Source organism: Gavialis gangeticus, unplaced genomic scaffold, assembly GCF_001723915.1.
Source record: "Gavialis gangeticus isolate Ggan-Ray unplaced genomic scaffold, GavGan_comp1, whole genome shotgun sequence".
In the NCBI taxonomy this organism is placed as follows: Eukaryota; Metazoa; Chordata; order Crocodylia; family Gavialidae; genus Gavialis; species Gavialis gangeticus.
The window spans coordinates 46,995,161-47,013,770 of NW_017729029.1; the positions used below are offsets into that span (position 1 = coordinate 46,995,161).

The 18,610-nt window shown below is 43.2% G+C and overlaps 1 protein-coding gene across 3 annotated transcripts in view; it reads left to right on the forward strand.

The window, feature by feature from the left end:
• The window catches only part of CHRDL1 (chordin like 1), a 63,754-nt gene that overhangs the window by 30,275 nt on the left and 14,869 nt on the right, over window positions 1–18,610 (forward strand). For 2 of the 3 annotated variants that reach the window (XM_019521529.1, XM_019521528.1), the window contains exons 5-8: window positions 7,326–7,471; window positions 9,014–9,107; window positions 15,332–15,399; window positions 17,437–17,611. In XM_019521529.1, the coding sequence (XP_019377074.1) occupies window positions 7,326–7,471; window positions 9,014–9,107; window positions 15,332–15,399; window positions 17,437–17,611 (483 nt within the window). The remainder of the gene's footprint in view (window positions 1–7,325; window positions 7,472–9,013; window positions 9,108–15,331; window positions 15,400–17,436; window positions 17,612–18,610) is intronic. The other variant, XM_019521530.1, reaches the window with a different exon arrangement.

The following is an 18,610-nucleotide window of genomic DNA, read 5'->3' on the forward strand; positions in this document are numbered from 1 at the left end:
ATTGCACCAGACAGAAGTTGTATACAGACATACAGTATAAACAAAGTCTCCTTACAATTCTAGCCAGATGCAGTATCTGTAGAGGACAACCGTGCTCTCTCACACAGCCTCCAACATACAATTCTATATTTTTTGTTGCACTTATTGCATGTTGATTCTGATCCCACAAGCTTTTACCTACAAGCTTTCCTTTAGTCACCTGAATAGGGTCGTAGAAGTCAAGAGGACCACTTGTGTGCTCAAGGACAAGCAGGTGCATAAGTGCTTTTAGAACTGGGGCCACCAACATAGTGAGTGTGTCCAGATGAGCGTGCATGTGCCATTTGTGGCACTGCAAACCCATCTGTGGTGCTGCAGACAGCATGCATGCATTCACTGCACTCCTAATTTGCAACATGGCGGGGGGGGTTTGACACCAGGATCTCCTGTCAAAGAAAAACCACACCAGAAAAAAGCAGGGTGGTAAATGTGGCAGCAGCATGCGTTGCTTGAAACCAGAGCCTGGTTACCCAGGGCCATGCTCCAGCTACCACCCAGGCTCCGCATGCCTGGATCACCACTGCTGCAGCCCTGAGAGGCCCCCAGGACCCAGGGTAGGGCTTCTGGGGCTAGCACCTGGGTTGGCCGCATCCTCCCCTACCCCACTCGGGACAACTGGCTTTGTGCCAGAGTGCATGTGCAGGGGCATTCCTTGGGGACAAGAAACAGTAGCACAACTATGTGCTACTGCTATTTGTCCCCCGGGAAAATGCATGTGTGCACTCATCTGGACATGCCCAGTGATATTCTCCTCTGGCTATTCAGATCAATGTAACACTTAAGCCCTCTTTGTAGGAGTGGACATCTGTATGATTCCTAGTGAGCTTTTGTGTGCCCATGTGTAATGGTTTCTCTACTACAGGCTTCAGTTCTTTGAAATACAGATGAGCAAAATGATCTACTGTAGGAACTGGGGTGTATTTCTGATACTTGTATTTGGAGAGGAGAACTTTCATGTACTTGCAGCTGCACCAGAGGGTTAGATCCCCTGCTTTTAGGCTTCTCATCTTAGGAGTCTGGTCAGGACTTCTCCAATATGGTTAGATCACTTCCTTTCTGAGATTTAGCATGCCTCAGTGGGGTAAGTAGGTAAAATGTGCTTGTCAGCAGTGGTCCAGGCTCAGCATGGAGGAGGTACAGACAAACGTGGATGTCTTGCTTTTGCAAAGAAAAGATCTTCTTGAAGCTACTTAGATAGCACTGTGTCCACGTTGGCCTCATACTCAACTTAGATGTTCATCCCTCCTTTTTTCTACTGATGCTCAGTTTTCTGCTGCATCTGCTTCCACTATAAGAGTTGGTATGGAATTAATAGGGGGTCACCTCCTGACCATTTTATTTTTTAAATAAGTATTAATTTTGAAGAGTAGAGGTCCTGGAGCTGGTCTAAAGGGAGGTTCATCATCGGGTTGTTTTACAGTTTTCTCTCCTGTCTCCTTCCTGCTTTGCTCTTTCATGTTTTTAAACATCTGTCTGAAATATCTAGATACTTAGCAGAGTTGAAAGATGTGTTAACTATTGGTTGGTTTACTGATGAGTGCTGAGTCTCTGAGCGTTGAAAAGCAAGGTAGAGGTCAGAATGACATTTGGAGTAAGCTGCCTGTATGAACTGCAGTTACTGTCTTTTTTGTGTCGTTCCTCTTTCTTCCAGCTGTAAAGGCAGCAACTGTTGCTGCTCAATCTGCACTTCAGTCTCTAGACTCACTAATGATGTATAAGGTCTGTAAAACGTAGAGTGTTCCTCCATGTCCTGCAGTCCTGAGAACTCTGCAACAGTTCTGTGGTCCCATGGTGATGTTCTTCTGTAAGAAGGAACTACATGAACAAAAGGTCTTATAAAAACTCTTTCATAAACCAGGCATAGGAGCCATAATTCAAAGTCTCTGGGGTTTTATGGTGATTTCACATAGCAATGTTGCTTATTGGATTTAAATTGTCTTCAGCATATTTTTTTTTGCTGCTCCAGCATTCTGATTTACCATAAAAAGGTACAGTGAGACTTGGTCTTTGCAAACTACAGGCTATGAGCTACCTGCTTGCAAGTGACTACAAAAAGGCTTCCTAAATGGATATAGCAATAAATTGCAGAAGCAGCATTGATATTCAGCTGTATCTTGACTCAGATCAGTTCTGTTATAATTGCAAAGTATGCAATATGCAGAGACCACTGCCTGGTTGGGAAAGCTGCAGTTACCACCATGTATGGCCCAGTACACACAAACACTTGGCTGTATGTTTTTATGCTCTCTAAGGAGCTGCAGAGAGCTCAGGGATTTGATCCTGCCCACATTTTTGGAAGAGACAGAATCCTAAGAGCAACCTTCCACATGGTACCTCGTTCCTTTTGTGGCTGTGATTTTTTTATTTTTTTTTTACAATTTCCAAAGGATGTGCTTAATTGTAGCATATGTCCTGTTACTCCAGAACACACATTGTTACTCAATAAAACCACACAGAAAGGCCCAAACCTTGGACAAGTTTTGTCATAGCTTTGTGCTATTCACAGTGGGAGATGTGGGAAATTTTGTAATGTATAATATACTGTATGCCATTAGACTTCCGCCCCTCTACACCTTCCACCAGGTTTGACACCCCCCTTCTCAGTGACACCTCTCGTGTCTCAGAGAGTCCCTCATATCAGATGCTCTTAGAGTCACGCTGGTAATTAGCTAACTTTTTAGTTGTTTCCTGCCTTCCTTCTAATAACTTTTCAAGCTGAGAATGATCAAGAACGTTAATGCTGATTTTTGTATTTTTTTGACAAACCCCACGTTTCTGCGCTCTAGGCATTTTTACATGTGCTGTGGGATTGGGGGTCAGTGCTTTAATTAGAGTGGTTCCAAAAGCCTCTTTAATTAAAGTGCTGCAGCATCTCCTGTATCAGCGTCCCCACACTTCAAAATGGCAGTTTGGCACTTGAACTAAAGCTCCTTCAACAAGCTTTAGTTCAAGTGCCCCCACTGCCATTTTGAAGTGTGGGGATGCTGATACATGAGACACGGAGGCTGGCTGGAGCGCAGTAACTACCAAGCTCCCGCAGACTTGATTAATCGAGTCTACTCTGACACACTGTCAGTACAGCGTGTTGGAGCAGCCTCCACGCTCATGTACAGGCACCCATACAGAAGGTGGCTGAACCTCATGAATCTCTCCCCTTACACTTCTTTTTCTCATGTCAGAAAACTGAGTTTTACCTCTTGACACAGGAGACTGTACAAATTGCCAAACTACTGGCCCAGCCTCAGAGACCATGCAAACAATAGTAACTCCCAAAGGGGAAGTGGAACAATCCCAGATCATCAGCCACCTATACAGTGTATCTAGCAGACAATCATTAGTCAGGATCTGCTCTTCACAGATAGAGCCTATTTATAATAGGTACCAGAGAAAGGGAAAATAAAAATGTTGTTCCTGGATGTTCTTATTGTTGAATGTTGCTGAGAAAGAGGTACCAGAACTATATTGCCCTCTGTTAAATCAGTGATTCTCAACCAGGGTGTCGTGAGATCCTTTAAAGGGTGTCATGTAATATTAGCAGTGTTAAGTTTGCAAATGCCTACACAAGTCACAAGATAAACCAGGAGGCTTCAAATAGAAATCTTTAGTGTCAAAAACATTCTACCCTATTGTGGACTTTTTGACTACTTTGAAATAGAAAAACTGCGATTTTTCTATAGTAAAAAAATGAGTGAAAGCTAAGAGCTGGCATTTTCCAAGCGGTGTCTTGAGTCTACCAAGGGGTCTTTTGTTATCAAAAGGATACTGAAGACAGTAGAGCTGAGTGCAAGAAATATTGGAGGTTTTCTGAGTTTTAGCATCTGTACCTCAACCATGCATTTATTTAATGCTTTAATGTTTATGGCTAGGGACAGACATTACACATAAACTGGTTTAAGTGATCAGAAACTACTTTAAACCTGTAACAGAACAGAAGTTCACTGCACACAAACCATTTTGAAAATGGCTGAAACCAGTTTGAGATAAACCTGGTTGAATGTAGTATCAAGAGTTAACTAGTTTATGCGCTGTCTGTCCCAGACCCCTTGCTGGTTTAAGATTATTCCCCCCCAGCCCCTCTGCTTTAGCAGTCACCTCCGGATTAGCTAGCAGACCACATGCTGGCTACAGTCCATGCTGTGGGAAAGACAAAGGCAGACAGGCTTTTTGGACCTAATTAACAGGTAGCTTAATGTCCTTCCTTGGAAACATTTGAGAAGAGCTGTTTGCTCCCCTCGCTCCCCATCACCACTCTCTGCTAAGCACAAATTCCCCCCCACCCATGCCTTTGCTGAGGTGTCCATGTATTAGGCAGCAGACTACATGCTGGGTCTGCGTTGAATCAACAGATAGCTGGTAATGTCTCTCTGTTGTTTTCTTAATGGGGCAATAAACACTGAGATAAGGGTGATGAACACTGTTATCAGCTCCCCACTCCCTCCCATCCCATGCTTGGCTTGCTCGCCTGTCAGTTTGCTGCAGACAGTATACAGAAGCAGGGAGGGAGAGTGACAATTTCTGTATCATCAACAGATGTATGCATTGCACACCCCCCCTTGCCTCAGAGTGCTAGCCCGGGGCTGTAGGCTGGCAACACCCCTCTCCCTTGAAACGCCTGGGACTGCATGCAGGGTGGTTCACACCCTTCCCTAATCGGAGCCCTGCTAGGGCCTGGCCACGCCCCCCTCAGTTTAGCTCTGTAGAAGGGGAGGGAGGGCTGCTCTAGCACTCCCCAGCTTCCAGCCTGAGCCACTGCAGGCACATGCCTCGATTTCCTCAGTCCAGAGGGATTGTCTGTATGGTTGGAAACTAGTTCAGCTAGCCAGGTTAGACTAACCTGCAAAGATTGAATCAATTCAGACTCAGTCTTTTTGAATGTCTGTCCCTAGCCTGTAGGTTCAGGAATCTTATAGCAGAGGCTAAAATAATAATGCTGGTCTGCATACACCTCCTAAAAATACCCAAGATATTCTTAAGTACACAGAGTAGGCTTAGGAGTGCTAACCACTCCAGTGTTCAAACCCAGGGGTTGAGAACATCCAGCCCGCGGCCTGGATCTGGTGGACCTGGAGGGCTTTGCCTGTGCCTGCACCTATGCCCACCCCAAGGCTAGACAGCAAGGAGCTGTGTCAGGACCTGGGAGTTTCCAGTTGTGCCTGAGCCACTGCTGCTTCTCCCCATCCCCACTTGCCCCCAGGGCTGTGGCATGAGTGCAGCTTCCAGTAAGCAGAAAGCTGTAGCTATGCCAGAGCCAGGCAGCTCACAGCTGTGCCTGTGGTAGCAGCACAGATGGAGTTTGCAGCTGCCCACCCCTGGTGTAGCTCCCTAGAAGCTGTACGCACACCCCAACTGAAGAGTAGGGGGCTGAGAAAAGTATCAGTAGCACAGGCACAGCTCACAGCTGTCTGGCCCTGATGCAGGCCACTGACATGCCGCTGAAGCCACCCAGCCCGCGTCAGACCGGAGCCGGATTGTTCTGGCCCATGACTTTTTAAAGGTTGCCAACCTCTGCTTTAACCTACTTCCATACCTTGGCACTGTCTCTGACACAGCAGTAGGCTCAGTACCAGCACATATTACATTCAGATTTGACATTTACTAATCTCCCTCTGTTCAAAAGATTATTAATATTCTGTGGTGCCAACAAACCAAAATAAATACTTTTATGGAGGGCTCTAAATGTCAAAGTTTAACTCCAACACCTATTGTTTTTCGGTTGGGCGCCAAGATAAAAAACCCTACATACTTGGGGAACATAATTCTGGAGAGGGTTTTATGGGAAATGATCTGGCAGATAGTAAAAAGCTACAGCAAAGCATGATTTTGTAGGTCAGGTTTCTTTCACGTGAAACCCCAAACCCATTAAATGAAATATCAGCTGCATTCCTAGAAATCTGAAGTGATTCTGGCTACGGAGAACAAATACTGTACTGTTATTTCCGAAGGGCTCCTGCTTGAAAGTGCCTATACTTATTTCCGTGTGCTTGACTGACATGCATGTAAAATGTATATTGCCAGAATCACAGCCCCAGGAGCACTACTCAAGTGGCACACAGGGAGTTTACCCACAACTCATTGAAGGGCAGTCCCTTTGGGGGCTACTGCCCTAACTACAGAAGGTTAGGGGTTATACAACTTAGGGGATGTTCTAACCTAACTTAGGGTTGCAGCTGGAAGAGAATGTAGGTCTTAGGAAAAAACTTGGCTCATAATGGTGATGATTTGGGCCAGCAGGAGTATAACTGGATTATCACTGCCAAATGGTGTGCAGTTCTGTATATGCTGTTTTCTGCCACTGTAATTAAGTAATTTGCATATTAGAAATTAATTTAGATATAAACAGAACCATCAGCTTTATGACATTTTGTGGATTTAGTGCAGGTAAAAGTCGTCACTGACAGGCATAACCCATTTTATGGAGAAAAGCTAGTGTGGTGATATATAGCTAGTCCTTGTGCCAGATTCCTTTTAACAGGGTTCATGTTCCCCAGGGTTTCGTTGCCCAATATGGACAATGCATTAGAACAGTGTTATAAGACGGTATAAAGATGGTAGGGAGAAGGTAACCCATGGCACTGTTGCTAACAAGTTTTTTTTCTTAGTAACATGGTTTCTTCCATTTACATTGTTCGGGACAGGAACCATCTTTTTGTTCTGTTTGTATACAGCACCCACCACTATGGGTTCTGGCCCATGACAAGGACTCCGAAGTACTTCTACACTACAAATAAAGATAGTAATGGTTCTCAGGAAAGGTGAAGTGACACTAGAAAACTGATATTAATGGCTGTGTTCGCAATGTACAGTGGCCCTAAATCTCTCCACAGAAAAGTACCAAAAACCATTGTAAGATAACCTGTGTAATCAGCCTGCTTGTACCACTTCCACCTACCCTAACTGCATCCACAACAAAGCAGCAGCATGCCTTTCTCAGTAAAGTACTGTAGCAGCATGAGACTTTGCCATCAGTGCTGGTATTTATTACATTTTGACCATAGAGCTCCAGAGAATAACAGGAACATAGACAACATTTTCGTTGTGCGGAGAGAGGGCAGGAGAGAGAATTACAGTTAAAATAACAGCTACTGAGTATCACTTAAATATAGTATCATGATTATATGTGTTTACATTTAATTAACTGAGCTATAAAAATCAGTATTTCCTTTATTAATCCAACTGCCATTTTGGGGCTGGGGGAAGTGGGGACTAATCTCCCACTTGCTCGCACTCACAGTTAAACTACTTGGCCAGGATTCTTGCATGAAGCATTCATTTTTCATTTGTTCCAGAGGATTCGCTTTTCTCGATGAGCAGTAAAATCACTGGGAAGTCCTGCGAGTACAATGGCACAACCTACCACCATGGGGAAATGTTTGTGGCAGAAGGGCTTTTTCAGAACAGACAGCCCAACCAGTGTGCCCAGTGCAGCTGCTCAGTAAGTAACATCATTTGATTGAACCCTGCTGGACACGTCACTTGATTCTCACTGCTGGGAGACAGCCTACCGAGCTTTAACTAGTGTACAATAGTAGATGGTAAGTGAGACTGGAAATCAGGAGTTAACCCTGGCATACAAAACTGTACTCCATGCCAATATGCAGAACCAGGTGGATGCCAGGCTACCTCCTGCTCAGAGCGCAGTAGACAAAGCCTGCCCTGTCAGGCATCCACTACATGAGCCCACCCTGCACACAGTTTGGTAGCAGGTAAAATATTGCTACTGGCATTCATATAATATTTCATTTTAACCTGGCTATGGAAAGTACAACACTGAATTTCTGAAGGAGATCAGAATTATTCTGGATTCAGCTGATAAGATTCCCACAAATGGGAACTAAATGGCTCAGGGTATTGATACTGAGCCCTAGATATTTTATGTCTAGGTCACCAGTCCAAATGCAGCCCCAGTTTCTCAGTGCCTAAACATTACTGGTATGCAATAATCATTTACAGTCACAGTGTGAACTGAAATAATCATTTAATCCTGCTCAGTTCTTCATAACAAAAGCTGGCCACATCAGATCTTCACTGATTAAGGGAATGAATATACACAACAATTATACTGCTCTGAAAGCAGGGAGGGAAACGGAGATGCTGACTTGCTTACTATAGTAAAGCTGTTTTATATGTCTACTCCTATTGAAGCTAAACTGCAATAATTTACCCTTCCTTTCATTCAGAGGAAAATTACTATAGTTCAACCTCACTTACTGTGGGATAGGAACAGACAGAGGAAACAGTTATACCAGATTATCTGAAGGGCACTCTGGAGTGGTAAATCCATCCACTGACTTTAAAACAGAGTAATTATACAACTGTTCATACTGTGGCTGTCATAGTTTCCATTATCAAACAACCAGGAGTGCATTCTGGACCAACAGATCTAGTGCTCAGTGGTGTGCAACCTTTAAGCCCTGTAGGACAGGTGATTGCTGCAGGGCCAGTCTATGGGCTGGATTGGCCAGTCTGTGGCCTAGTGCTGTCATCTCCTTGCCCTGTGTACTGGGATTGGGTCCCAGGGCCCAGCACTGCCATTGTCTGGCCCTGCTCACTGGGATTGGATACCCTGTTCAGTGCACAGTCTGGGGCTCCCCCATTGCCATATTTCGAAACCCCGCTTGCTGTGACCTGATCTGACCCGTGAGCCAGAGGTTGAGCACCCCTTGATTAAGACACTGCACTACCCAATCATTGCTTAATATGGTTCCTTGAGATTAAGGTCGAAACACATTGGTGGGACTGGGGCAGTAAAGGCTTGCATTGTGTTACATCTCTCTTGTAAATCCTGGTTATTTTCATCTCCAAGTTCATGCAACCTACAGTTACTACATTTTTTAAAGAAAATTAAACCATATGGCCAGACAGTCAAGGAAAGCTATTCAAACAGCATCCTATTTCCAGATGCTAGAGTGGCACATAGGTAAATGTATAGTACTGTATGAATCACCTCTAAACTGTCCTTGTTTTTTAATGGCAGGAAGGAAATGTATACTGTGGCCTGAAGACTTGTCCTAAATTAACATGTTCTTTCCCAGTTTCTGTGCCGGAGTCCTGCTGCCCAGTCTGCAGAGGTAAAGTACAATCTCTAAAAGACACCATATAGCAAGCATGCCACTTGCATCGCCCCAAGAGTTTGGAAATGAAACCGCGTTTTAGCAGGTTCTGCATTATAACATTGTTGTTGATTTGACACGTGCCAGATCAATGCTTGGAATCTCAATATTGCGCTGTTAGGTAGGAGGGCGTGACACAAAAATTATACACGCACACAAACTGCACGTCGACACTACAGGTACACACACATGCACATATACACACATGCACTTTGCTGGTTGTGTGTGTTAACACTAGGGGGCACTTGGGGGTAACTGGGGTGCTTGGTGACTAGAGGGCACTTGGAGATAGGACCAGGAGAGCCGGTCGTGGAGCTGAGGGAGCAGAGGCAACGGAAGTGGTGGTAGAAAATGGGGGGGGATCAAGGGGGTGGGAAGAGCTGGAAGAGAAGCTGGAGAGGCAGCAGGGAAAACCAGGGTAGAGAGCCGGGAGGTGGAGGCAGATAAGAGCCAGGGAAAGAAAGCTGAAAGCTGGGAGGTGGAGGTGGTGCAGTAGCAGTGAGCTGGGGGAGCAGGAAGCCCACAGAGAAGCCAGGAGGTCAGGAGAGGTGAGGTGATGGAGCAGAGCCAGGAGAGTTGGGGGTTGGAGTCGGGACGGAGAGCAAAGCAGTGCTGGGGGTTAGAGCTGGGAGGGGGCAGAGAGGTGGTGGAGAGCCAGGAAGCAGAAAGTGGGCACGTAGAGGGAGAGCTGGGACAGGGGTCAAAGGTGGCAGAGAGCCAGGATGGGGAGCAGAGGGCCAGAGGACAGGGGAACAGGAGTTAGACACAAGGTTGGGTCAGAGGTGGGGGCAAAGAGAGTGGGGATTAAGTGGGGAGCCTGCAGCAAGATAAAGACCAGCTTGGGGTCCAAGAATATCAGTTTTATTAGACAGCGCACAAAGTTATTGTACACACACACACACACACACACACAATGGTAGCAGGAGGGAAAAGGCTTGGTAGAGGGATAGAAGTCAAGGTATGAAGAAACAGAATTCAGGTCCCTTGCTTGGAGGGAAGATGTGGGTGATAGCTACCTATCCAGGCTGAGAGTTGATCCTCGATGGCCAGTTGGGGTCTTCTCCAGCGAGGTGTTGTCTAGACGGGGTTGCCAACAGGGCCTCTGGGTAGATAGGTGGCATGGCGTAGTGGTCGTCTGGATGGAGAGGGCATCGCAAAAAGGTCACACTCTACCACCCCTTTTATAGGGGTGGGCTACCTGTCACTCCAGTGGGGAGGACATGCCCAGGCAAGGGCCAGTCCTGCTCATATGAAGTCATGCAGTTCCAGGTGTCCTCATTGGCTGGTGGGATACAATGGTGGAGTTGCTGGTTTCTATTCTGTTCTTTGTTTCCGTGTTGCTGGTTTCTTGGAGGGTCTTTGTCTTTCAAATATTGGGTTTTGTCTCTGGTCCTGGGAGTAGGTCTGTGGTTTCAGGAAAAGTCAATGCAAGGCAGTGGTAGGGTCATTAAGCTGATGGTCTGGTCATTCAGTAGGAGCTATTTTTTAGGCCTGCTTCCATTATGTCTCAAGCAGTCTCATTCACCCAGGAACCAATTTACATGGGAGGGGTAGGTATGAGTCACAGTTGCAACATAGTTAACAACAGGGTATGCCTGGGCAGGGGACACAAAATGGAGACTTGACAAGACAAGAAGGAGACTTGACATTACTTTAACTAACTTACAGGAACGGGCCTAAATCATACAATATCAATATAAAACAGTAAAAATCAATACAGACATAATACAAATACAATATAAAACAGTAAAAATCAATACCAAAATAACAGAGCACTATTTACAATGATATATGGACAATATGAAAGGGGCTTGTTACAGTAGTGGCATACAAAAGCTTATCCTATGTTTTAACTTAACTATGGCTTATAATGACTTATAAATACTTATAAGGGATAGAGACGGCAGAGAGAAAGTCACAAATGGTTGGGGAAGGGGAGGGAATGTATTTTTTAATTAAAAAAAAGAAAACCTGGGAGTTTTCCTACACTGTGTTTTGCTTCCCTAAATAAAAATGAATAATACAGTGAAGATAAAGTTATGTTATAGTAATGGGATTATATGCAAATGAAGTATTAAAATACCTAGTCGTATTCTAAGTAAATGAGCTTTGAAAAATGGATATGTCTAATATATAGTACAAGTTCCTTGACCTGCTCTAATGTAAAAGAAATAAGTATTTTAATTTTTAAGATGATGTTAACTGTTCTCATTCAAATTAAGCACTAAGCTGTATTCTAATATCTCTGATATTCTACTAGCAAGTGTGTGTTAGACCATAAAATGTCCCCCTGTACAGATAATCAGTGTTTCCTTTATTAATCCTTTGGCTTACTTCTAGAGAAAGTCTAAGCCAAACTTGTAGATCTGAATCCTCAACTTTTGCAGTTTTTCCCCCACAATCAGCACGTGGATAAAAGCCCCTCATCTATCCACATACAAGTAAACCTCACTAAACATTGGCTATCTTTGAAATGCTGCTGAAAGCATCATGTGTTCAGTGATGGAAACCAACTATGAAACTGATTAAATGCAGCCAATGCTGAGAATGACTATAAAATACATGGCCATATCGGGCAAATATACTGATGGGAACCTTTTTTTTTGAGTGGTCCTTCACAAAAAATGGGCAGTTCCTCCCCACTCTCCCCCCGCCCCCAGGAAGGACCTGGCACAAGGCCTAGAGATACTGCAATACCAGCCTAGCACCAGGAAGACCACAGCCAACCCTGAAATCCTGCCCTTGGTGCCAAAAATGCTTGATCTTAGCCAAAAAACTGGGATACTGATGGGAACCTACTTTTTTTTCTGAATAGGATATATCATAATGCTCATTAAGCACAGTCCCCCTCAGCACCTACTCTTTTTCAAGTCATGGTGAGCCACTACATTGCATACATTTCAGCTTCTTCTTCACTCCCATAGCTGAGCTGCGCCTTTCTTTCCCATTTCCAGTCATTACTGTTTCTTCACCAGCCTTACATTTCTGGCAAACATCAACAAATTGGGCTCCAAACACTCAGAATCCCTTTGTTACCCCTGGTTTCAGCCTGTTGCGTATGATTAGTGTATCCCCATCATCCATGAGGTGAAGCCAGACCAGGTTCCCCTTGTCTCATCTGCATATAAATTATTGGAGGATCCCAAGACTCATGGCAAAAACAGCCAGTTGCAGTCATAAGAGGTGGGGGAGCTAATTAGTATGTGGATTCTTTGTGGGGGGGTATCTGAAGTACACACACCCATATATATGTAAGTAGGTGTCAAAGTGCTACTTAAAAATGTGCTTTTGGAGTACCTGTGCTAAGACTTGCAGGAGTTTCAAAAAATACATCAATTCTGGGTAAACTAATTCTATGGGTACTATATACAAATTACTCTAGCTATATTTATTTCAAAGTCAGTTTTTTTGAATTTGCTTCTCACTTCCACGCTCTCAGAGACAGCAGGGTCCGACACTAAGGAGATGGAGAATGAGATGCAAGGCGAAGAAGTTTGGGGAGTGGAGAGCAAGTGGGCTACCTTACCCTCCAGCTTTATTTTCCCTGCTGTACAGTGGGTGGGAGACAAATTTAAGACAGCCCTCCAATATTTAAATTCTATACCTGGAAAATTATATCAAATTTATGTTTTCTATATACAGAATCTAATTATTGGGGGGTTGTTTAAAATCAGGGTTGTCTCGTATTTGAATATATATGGTATCTTTATTTAGTGCTAAATGGATTAAGGCAGCAGTATTCAACCCATCTAGCCATAGCTATCTAGTATGCAGGTATCAAACTGAATCCATATGCAGGTAACAAATTTAAGTACAATTAGCCTAGTTAATGTGCATTAAAGGCGCACGCATGTAGACATATGCCCATAATGTACATTAATTTAGGCTAATGAGCATTAATGCGTCTCGTGTAGATGTGTTCAAAGAGCATAGACCGAAGAGGCAGGAACAACAGGAGCAAAGAGATCAACAAGCAAGTGAGGGACCAATATAGTCTCCTGAAAGGCTTTGCTACTTCCCAACAAACATTTTATTCTGGAAATTGACTTCAAAGATTTTTGGCTTCAGACAGGAACAGGTTATGGTTCCTGTCTCCTGGCATGCTGTTTTGCAAACTACCATTTTCCATTCAAATATACCGATTGTGCAATGAAGTAAACATTAGCCAATCATCGGCTTCCTTGCATCTGTTCCCTGATTGCTATTTTTAGTTTCTTGGGATGGTAGCACATAATTTTACGTTATATGGTGACTTGGATTTGGAACCAACCATTCCAATTACAAAAATCAGACTGAGTTTCAAAGCAAGAAGCATCATGCCATAGTTACATTGGAAAAGTCAGAGCCACCTAAAACAGAGGGACAATCACTAAGAGAAACAAGCTAACCATAGCTGGGAAATTCAGCAGAAGAGATAGGAGGGAGGATGGGCTACATACTGGAAGAGATCCAGATCTTGTAATAGATTCTGAGGTCTACATTTACATAATATTTTTAAATGTTCCATTGTTTATAGCCATTTATTAAAATAGTAAAAATCATATTTCTTTCCTGACTAACCTTGTCTTCAACATTGCAAAAGCTTATTTATCTTACCACTGTTGTTACTATGAATCACAAGCTGAAGCAATGTGTTTGCATGAAGATATCAGCATAACTCAGGGAAATGGATTATTAGCCAATTTCTACTCCCTGAAAGGACTCTGGATATTTGTAACTTCTGAAGAAAACACTTTAAAACCAACGGAATCCATATGCATTTATATGGGGATCTGAACCAAAATGTTTGGGGTACTACTTTCCAAGCCCAGATCTCTAATAAATAACTCATACCCATATCAGTCAGGCTTAGAAGAATTTAAACAATTAAATGTCAGTCTATATTCCAGGCCCAGTCTTGTAATTAAGAAGGTATTTCTATTTATACCTCAAAAACAGCACCAAATGCTCCCCGCCATCATTCTCCTATGGCCTAGTGCTCAATGCTCATCCATTTGTAGAAGTTTACACTTACAAAACTCTCTGTATATGGAAAACATCAAGAAACTGGCAGCTGAGATTTTTCTTTATATTTCTAGTTTCCCTAAATCGTAGTTTTACATTGAGGGGCAGAGTTTTCCTTTGTAAATTCCCCTCATTGTTTCTCGGAAGTATTTAACTCCTCCAGGATTACATAGAGAAATTGAGAGTGTTTCAGTTAATCTCTCCCTGATTCCATATTCTTCTAAAACACAAGTCAGACTGTCTTTATAGTGCTTTCTTCTTGGTTTTAAGCACCCTGAGTGATATGAGCCATATAATCCTGCAGGCTGCTTGTCTAGTTCAACAACAGTGCTGTTAGTGGTTTAGAAAATGTGTCATAAGAGGGAATGTTGGAAGCATTCGAAAGGCTGGAAGAAATGGGATCATTTTGGCTGGAAAAGAGAAGACTGAAGAGGATTTAATAGCAGCCTTCAAATACAAAAACCCTATTTTAAAGAGGTTGATGAGCAACGGATTGCTCTGTCCTCAGGGACAGGACAAGTAGTAATGGGTCCAGTTACATCAAGGGATATTTAGGCTAGATATGAGAAACAACTTTCTAACTATGAAGGTGATTAAGCACTAGAGCAGTTGTGGAATCTTTACCATTTGTCCAACAAACATTTGTCTGGGATGGTTTAGACAGGGATGATCCTGCCTTGAGCAGGAGTTGGACTAGAAGGCTTCCTAAAATGCCTTCCGGCTATGACTCTGTAACGTCATGAACATGCAAACATGAGAAGCTACTGGCCTGTGCAAGATCCAGTCCTACAGAGTCTATCTGGTATTCAGTTTAGTGTAAGTTACTGCACATGAGTCCTTCAGAGAGACACTGTTGTATCCAGAGAGTTATGCCTTGATTGTTGCTACTGAACTTTCTAAATAAGTTATTTGTGGCACAGGGATGGCTTTATAAACAGGTAAAGAACTTCCCTGGTTCAAAATAACGCCTGGGAAATAAATTACCAAAAAACCTATGAGGAAAATGCAACACAAATATACTTTGTTCCTTTAGCGCTAAATATAATTTAGTATTAAACATTGATTCTAATGCTTCGCGGCAGACTAAGAAAGTGTCACCTGTCTCTAAGGTCTTTGAGAAAAAAACATCTCATAGCACAATTTCTCCCATAATGAAACCTGTTTTATTTTGCATCTAGCAGATGGTGAACTCTCTTGGGAGCATTCTGATGGGGATATCTTCCGCCAACCAGCCAACAGAGAAGCTGTAAGTCTGGCCTGTCACCAAAAGTCACATGTTCCTGATGAGCTGTGCACATCCCCAGATCTAAAGGGATGGTTATTCCTAAACTCATCACCAAGCTGCCTTGGTGTGAGTGAATTTAGCAGAAATGCTGACACTAGCAAATAATGCCTTTTCCCACTGAACTGTGCTGTCAGCCCTTAGCTTTTTCGACTGAGATGAAAAATCTGTGTTAAGGTTGACGAAATAACAAACAAAAATCCTCTTGTGGTGGATTATAGCCCCTCTTCCCATCGACCTGTAAGTGTGGTATCCTTCTGCCTATGAGATGTGTTAGCAACAATGCAGCATGCTTCACTTACCAGCTGCCACCAGCCTAAATGTACTGCCGGGGAGTCAAAGGCACTTTAGAGAGCGAGTGAAATAGATGGATGAAGATGGAATAGGCCTCTCTCGATAGCCTCTTCCACGGCCTGGTCTTACCACACCCTCTTGTCTGCCTCCCATCTCTTTCATTGTGTCTTGTGCTTCACTCTCCCTCCTAAAACCACTTGTGGTTCCTGGACTGTTGAGATGTCAGCACATGACTAGAGACTGTAACATCTGCTACAGTGATTGGGGTCAGAAACAATACAGTGCCCTTTGTTTAAAAAAATAGCTCTCAGTAGAAGACAGAGAAACACTGCTTATTTTCTTTGGCTCGTAGAGTATCTTGTTCCCAAACAAAAATTCCATATCCGTTTCTGTGGCCAGTGAGTCAGCAAAAGTTAGAAACCCTCAGTGTAGGGCAACAGAAACACTGTGAAATATAGCACCATTGATTTTCAGTAAATACACAGTGATATAAAAGTGGTATTTTGTAAGCTATTATACTATTGCACTGGTTCTATTATTGTATCTACTGGTATTCAGTAACTACAATAATAAAACAACTTGCAACAGTATCAGGAAATTTCCATTCCTTGGGTCTAATTCTCAATGGCCTTGCATCTCCTTGAATCACGTATGCCACATTTTATGCCCACTTTGCAAAGCTTTGAGATGACCATATAGGATTTGGGGGTTGGATTAGATGACCTCCTTCCAAATCTAATTTTCTATACAGATTCTATGCAGAGAAAGGCAAATCAAGGCCTGTGCCACCCGTATGCCTGTGGTCCCACCCCATATTATCCTTGACTTAGTTAAAACAGGCTGATCACACTACAGATCTTGTTATGGAGATTTTTCTTGTTCCTCTTTTTTCTTTTTAAGGAAGTGTGTCCACTTGGAGCCTGAGCCAGTTTTAAGGGAAGGATTCCCATTCAGGGAGATAACTACTCTTCATTTCATCTGCTGAACCAAAAAAAAAAAAATCTAATAACAATTTTGGTTCAGATTAACCTGGAATAAGACAAAATAGTTTTGGGTTTGTTTTTGGTTTTTCTGCCAGAACAAGAAAACTGCAAAATTCTGCTTGCCCCAAAATGGAACATTTTGTTTCCAGGCACTTGTAATAAAAGCAAAAGCCAGGAGACTGATTGTGCCCTCATCCTTCACCATATGGCCCAGGCCTTAGGGCACTCACCTAGAACAAAGGACATTTGGATTCAGTTCCCTTTTTTTGCCTAAAAGGATTTGAACCTGCATTTCTCACTTCCCAGGGAAAGGGCACGTGGGGTGAATTTTGCTCAATCTCTCTTGCTGGAGTTTTTGTATAAAATTTTTAAATATTCAGTGAAGTGGGGACTGGATGTCCCACCTCCCAGGTAGTGCCTTCATGCCAGGGTTATGGAGTTAGTCACTATCTGACTCAAAGAACAGATAAGTATTTTTTATGAAGGGTAACTGTTTCAACAGGAGAGACTGAGGGAAACCCACCCATGAATATCCCTGTAGCAGCATTATTAGGTCACTTTTCTGGGAGAGGTGAATATTGATAACTAATGCTTGCCTAAGTTCAGTGGCAAAACTGATTGTACAAGAGGCCTTAATGCAGCCCCTTCTCACAAATTTCAGCTCTCAAATAGGGTCACTGTGATGAGACATTTTCATTCCTGTACTCATTCTCTTTTCGTGCAGAGGCACTCATACCATCGCTCCCACTATGACACATTGCCCAGTTCTGCTCGGCAGGCAGCCAACGTGCCACGATTTTCTGGTGGCAGGAGTAACCGTGGAGTCCTTCCTGACCCCCAGCAAGCATCAGGAACTATAGTACAGATTGTCATCAACAACAAGCATAAGCATGGACGAGGTAAAGAGAAGTCCTCTTGCCAGTAGCACCAATCTGGATCAGGTTTTAACTGTTTATAGCTCTCCAATAATTCTCAGCATGTGCAGCAGATCCTTGCAAAACTGTATTAACAAAAATTGGGTGAGCCATTGCAAATGACTGAATTTTGTAATTCAGAAAGAATAAGAATTATTACTTTTTACTTATTATTACTATTACTTATTAATTAATTATCAAAGGTCTGACATCAGGGATATGCATCTTGGCTGAGGGTAGGTTGTGGTGGAAAACATGATGGCTGCTGCATTTGACCATGCCTGAGACTTGCTCTTCCATGCTGTTTCTAAATCACTTTGGGAGGCTGTTACATGATTTCGTGTGACAGCACTCTAATTTGATGAGGAAGGGGAGCAGCTGGCACCGCTGCTGCTGCTGTTGCTGTGCTCACACAGTGATTGAACTAGCTCTCAAAGAATGGGGGGAGTCTGCTTTCAGTTATTTTCTTTATAGGCTCTCCTATTTGCTAGGCTTTATAACTATAAGTGAATGTGTTTAAGCTACCTCAGAAACCTCAGACTGTGAAGTCCTACTACAGTATCAGCATGTTCACTACTGCCAAGACATACTGAGCCATCCTCATAGTAGAAGACTATTGTACCTATGTGCTGAAAGGGACTTTCCATTTGTTTCAAACTAAAGTGTTATCTAATACTCAAGGGTAACAATGCCACACAGACCATGTCCGTATTGCCTCCCTGCAGAGCTGTGGACTGCCACCAAAAAACAAGCCTCTACTTTCTACATGCCCAAACCTAGTAAATAAACAGCACCGGATGGTTTGCAGTGGGCACATAGCATGCACCCTAGTACACAAAAACTCACCGTCGATAGCAAATATCAGAGTATACCAAAATTACAATGTAAGATTATATCAAAGATGTCACACCCAAAACAAAGCACTGAGAACCAGGCAAGGTATTTCAAAAACATAATACACCTTAAAATCTATGAGATATAGGA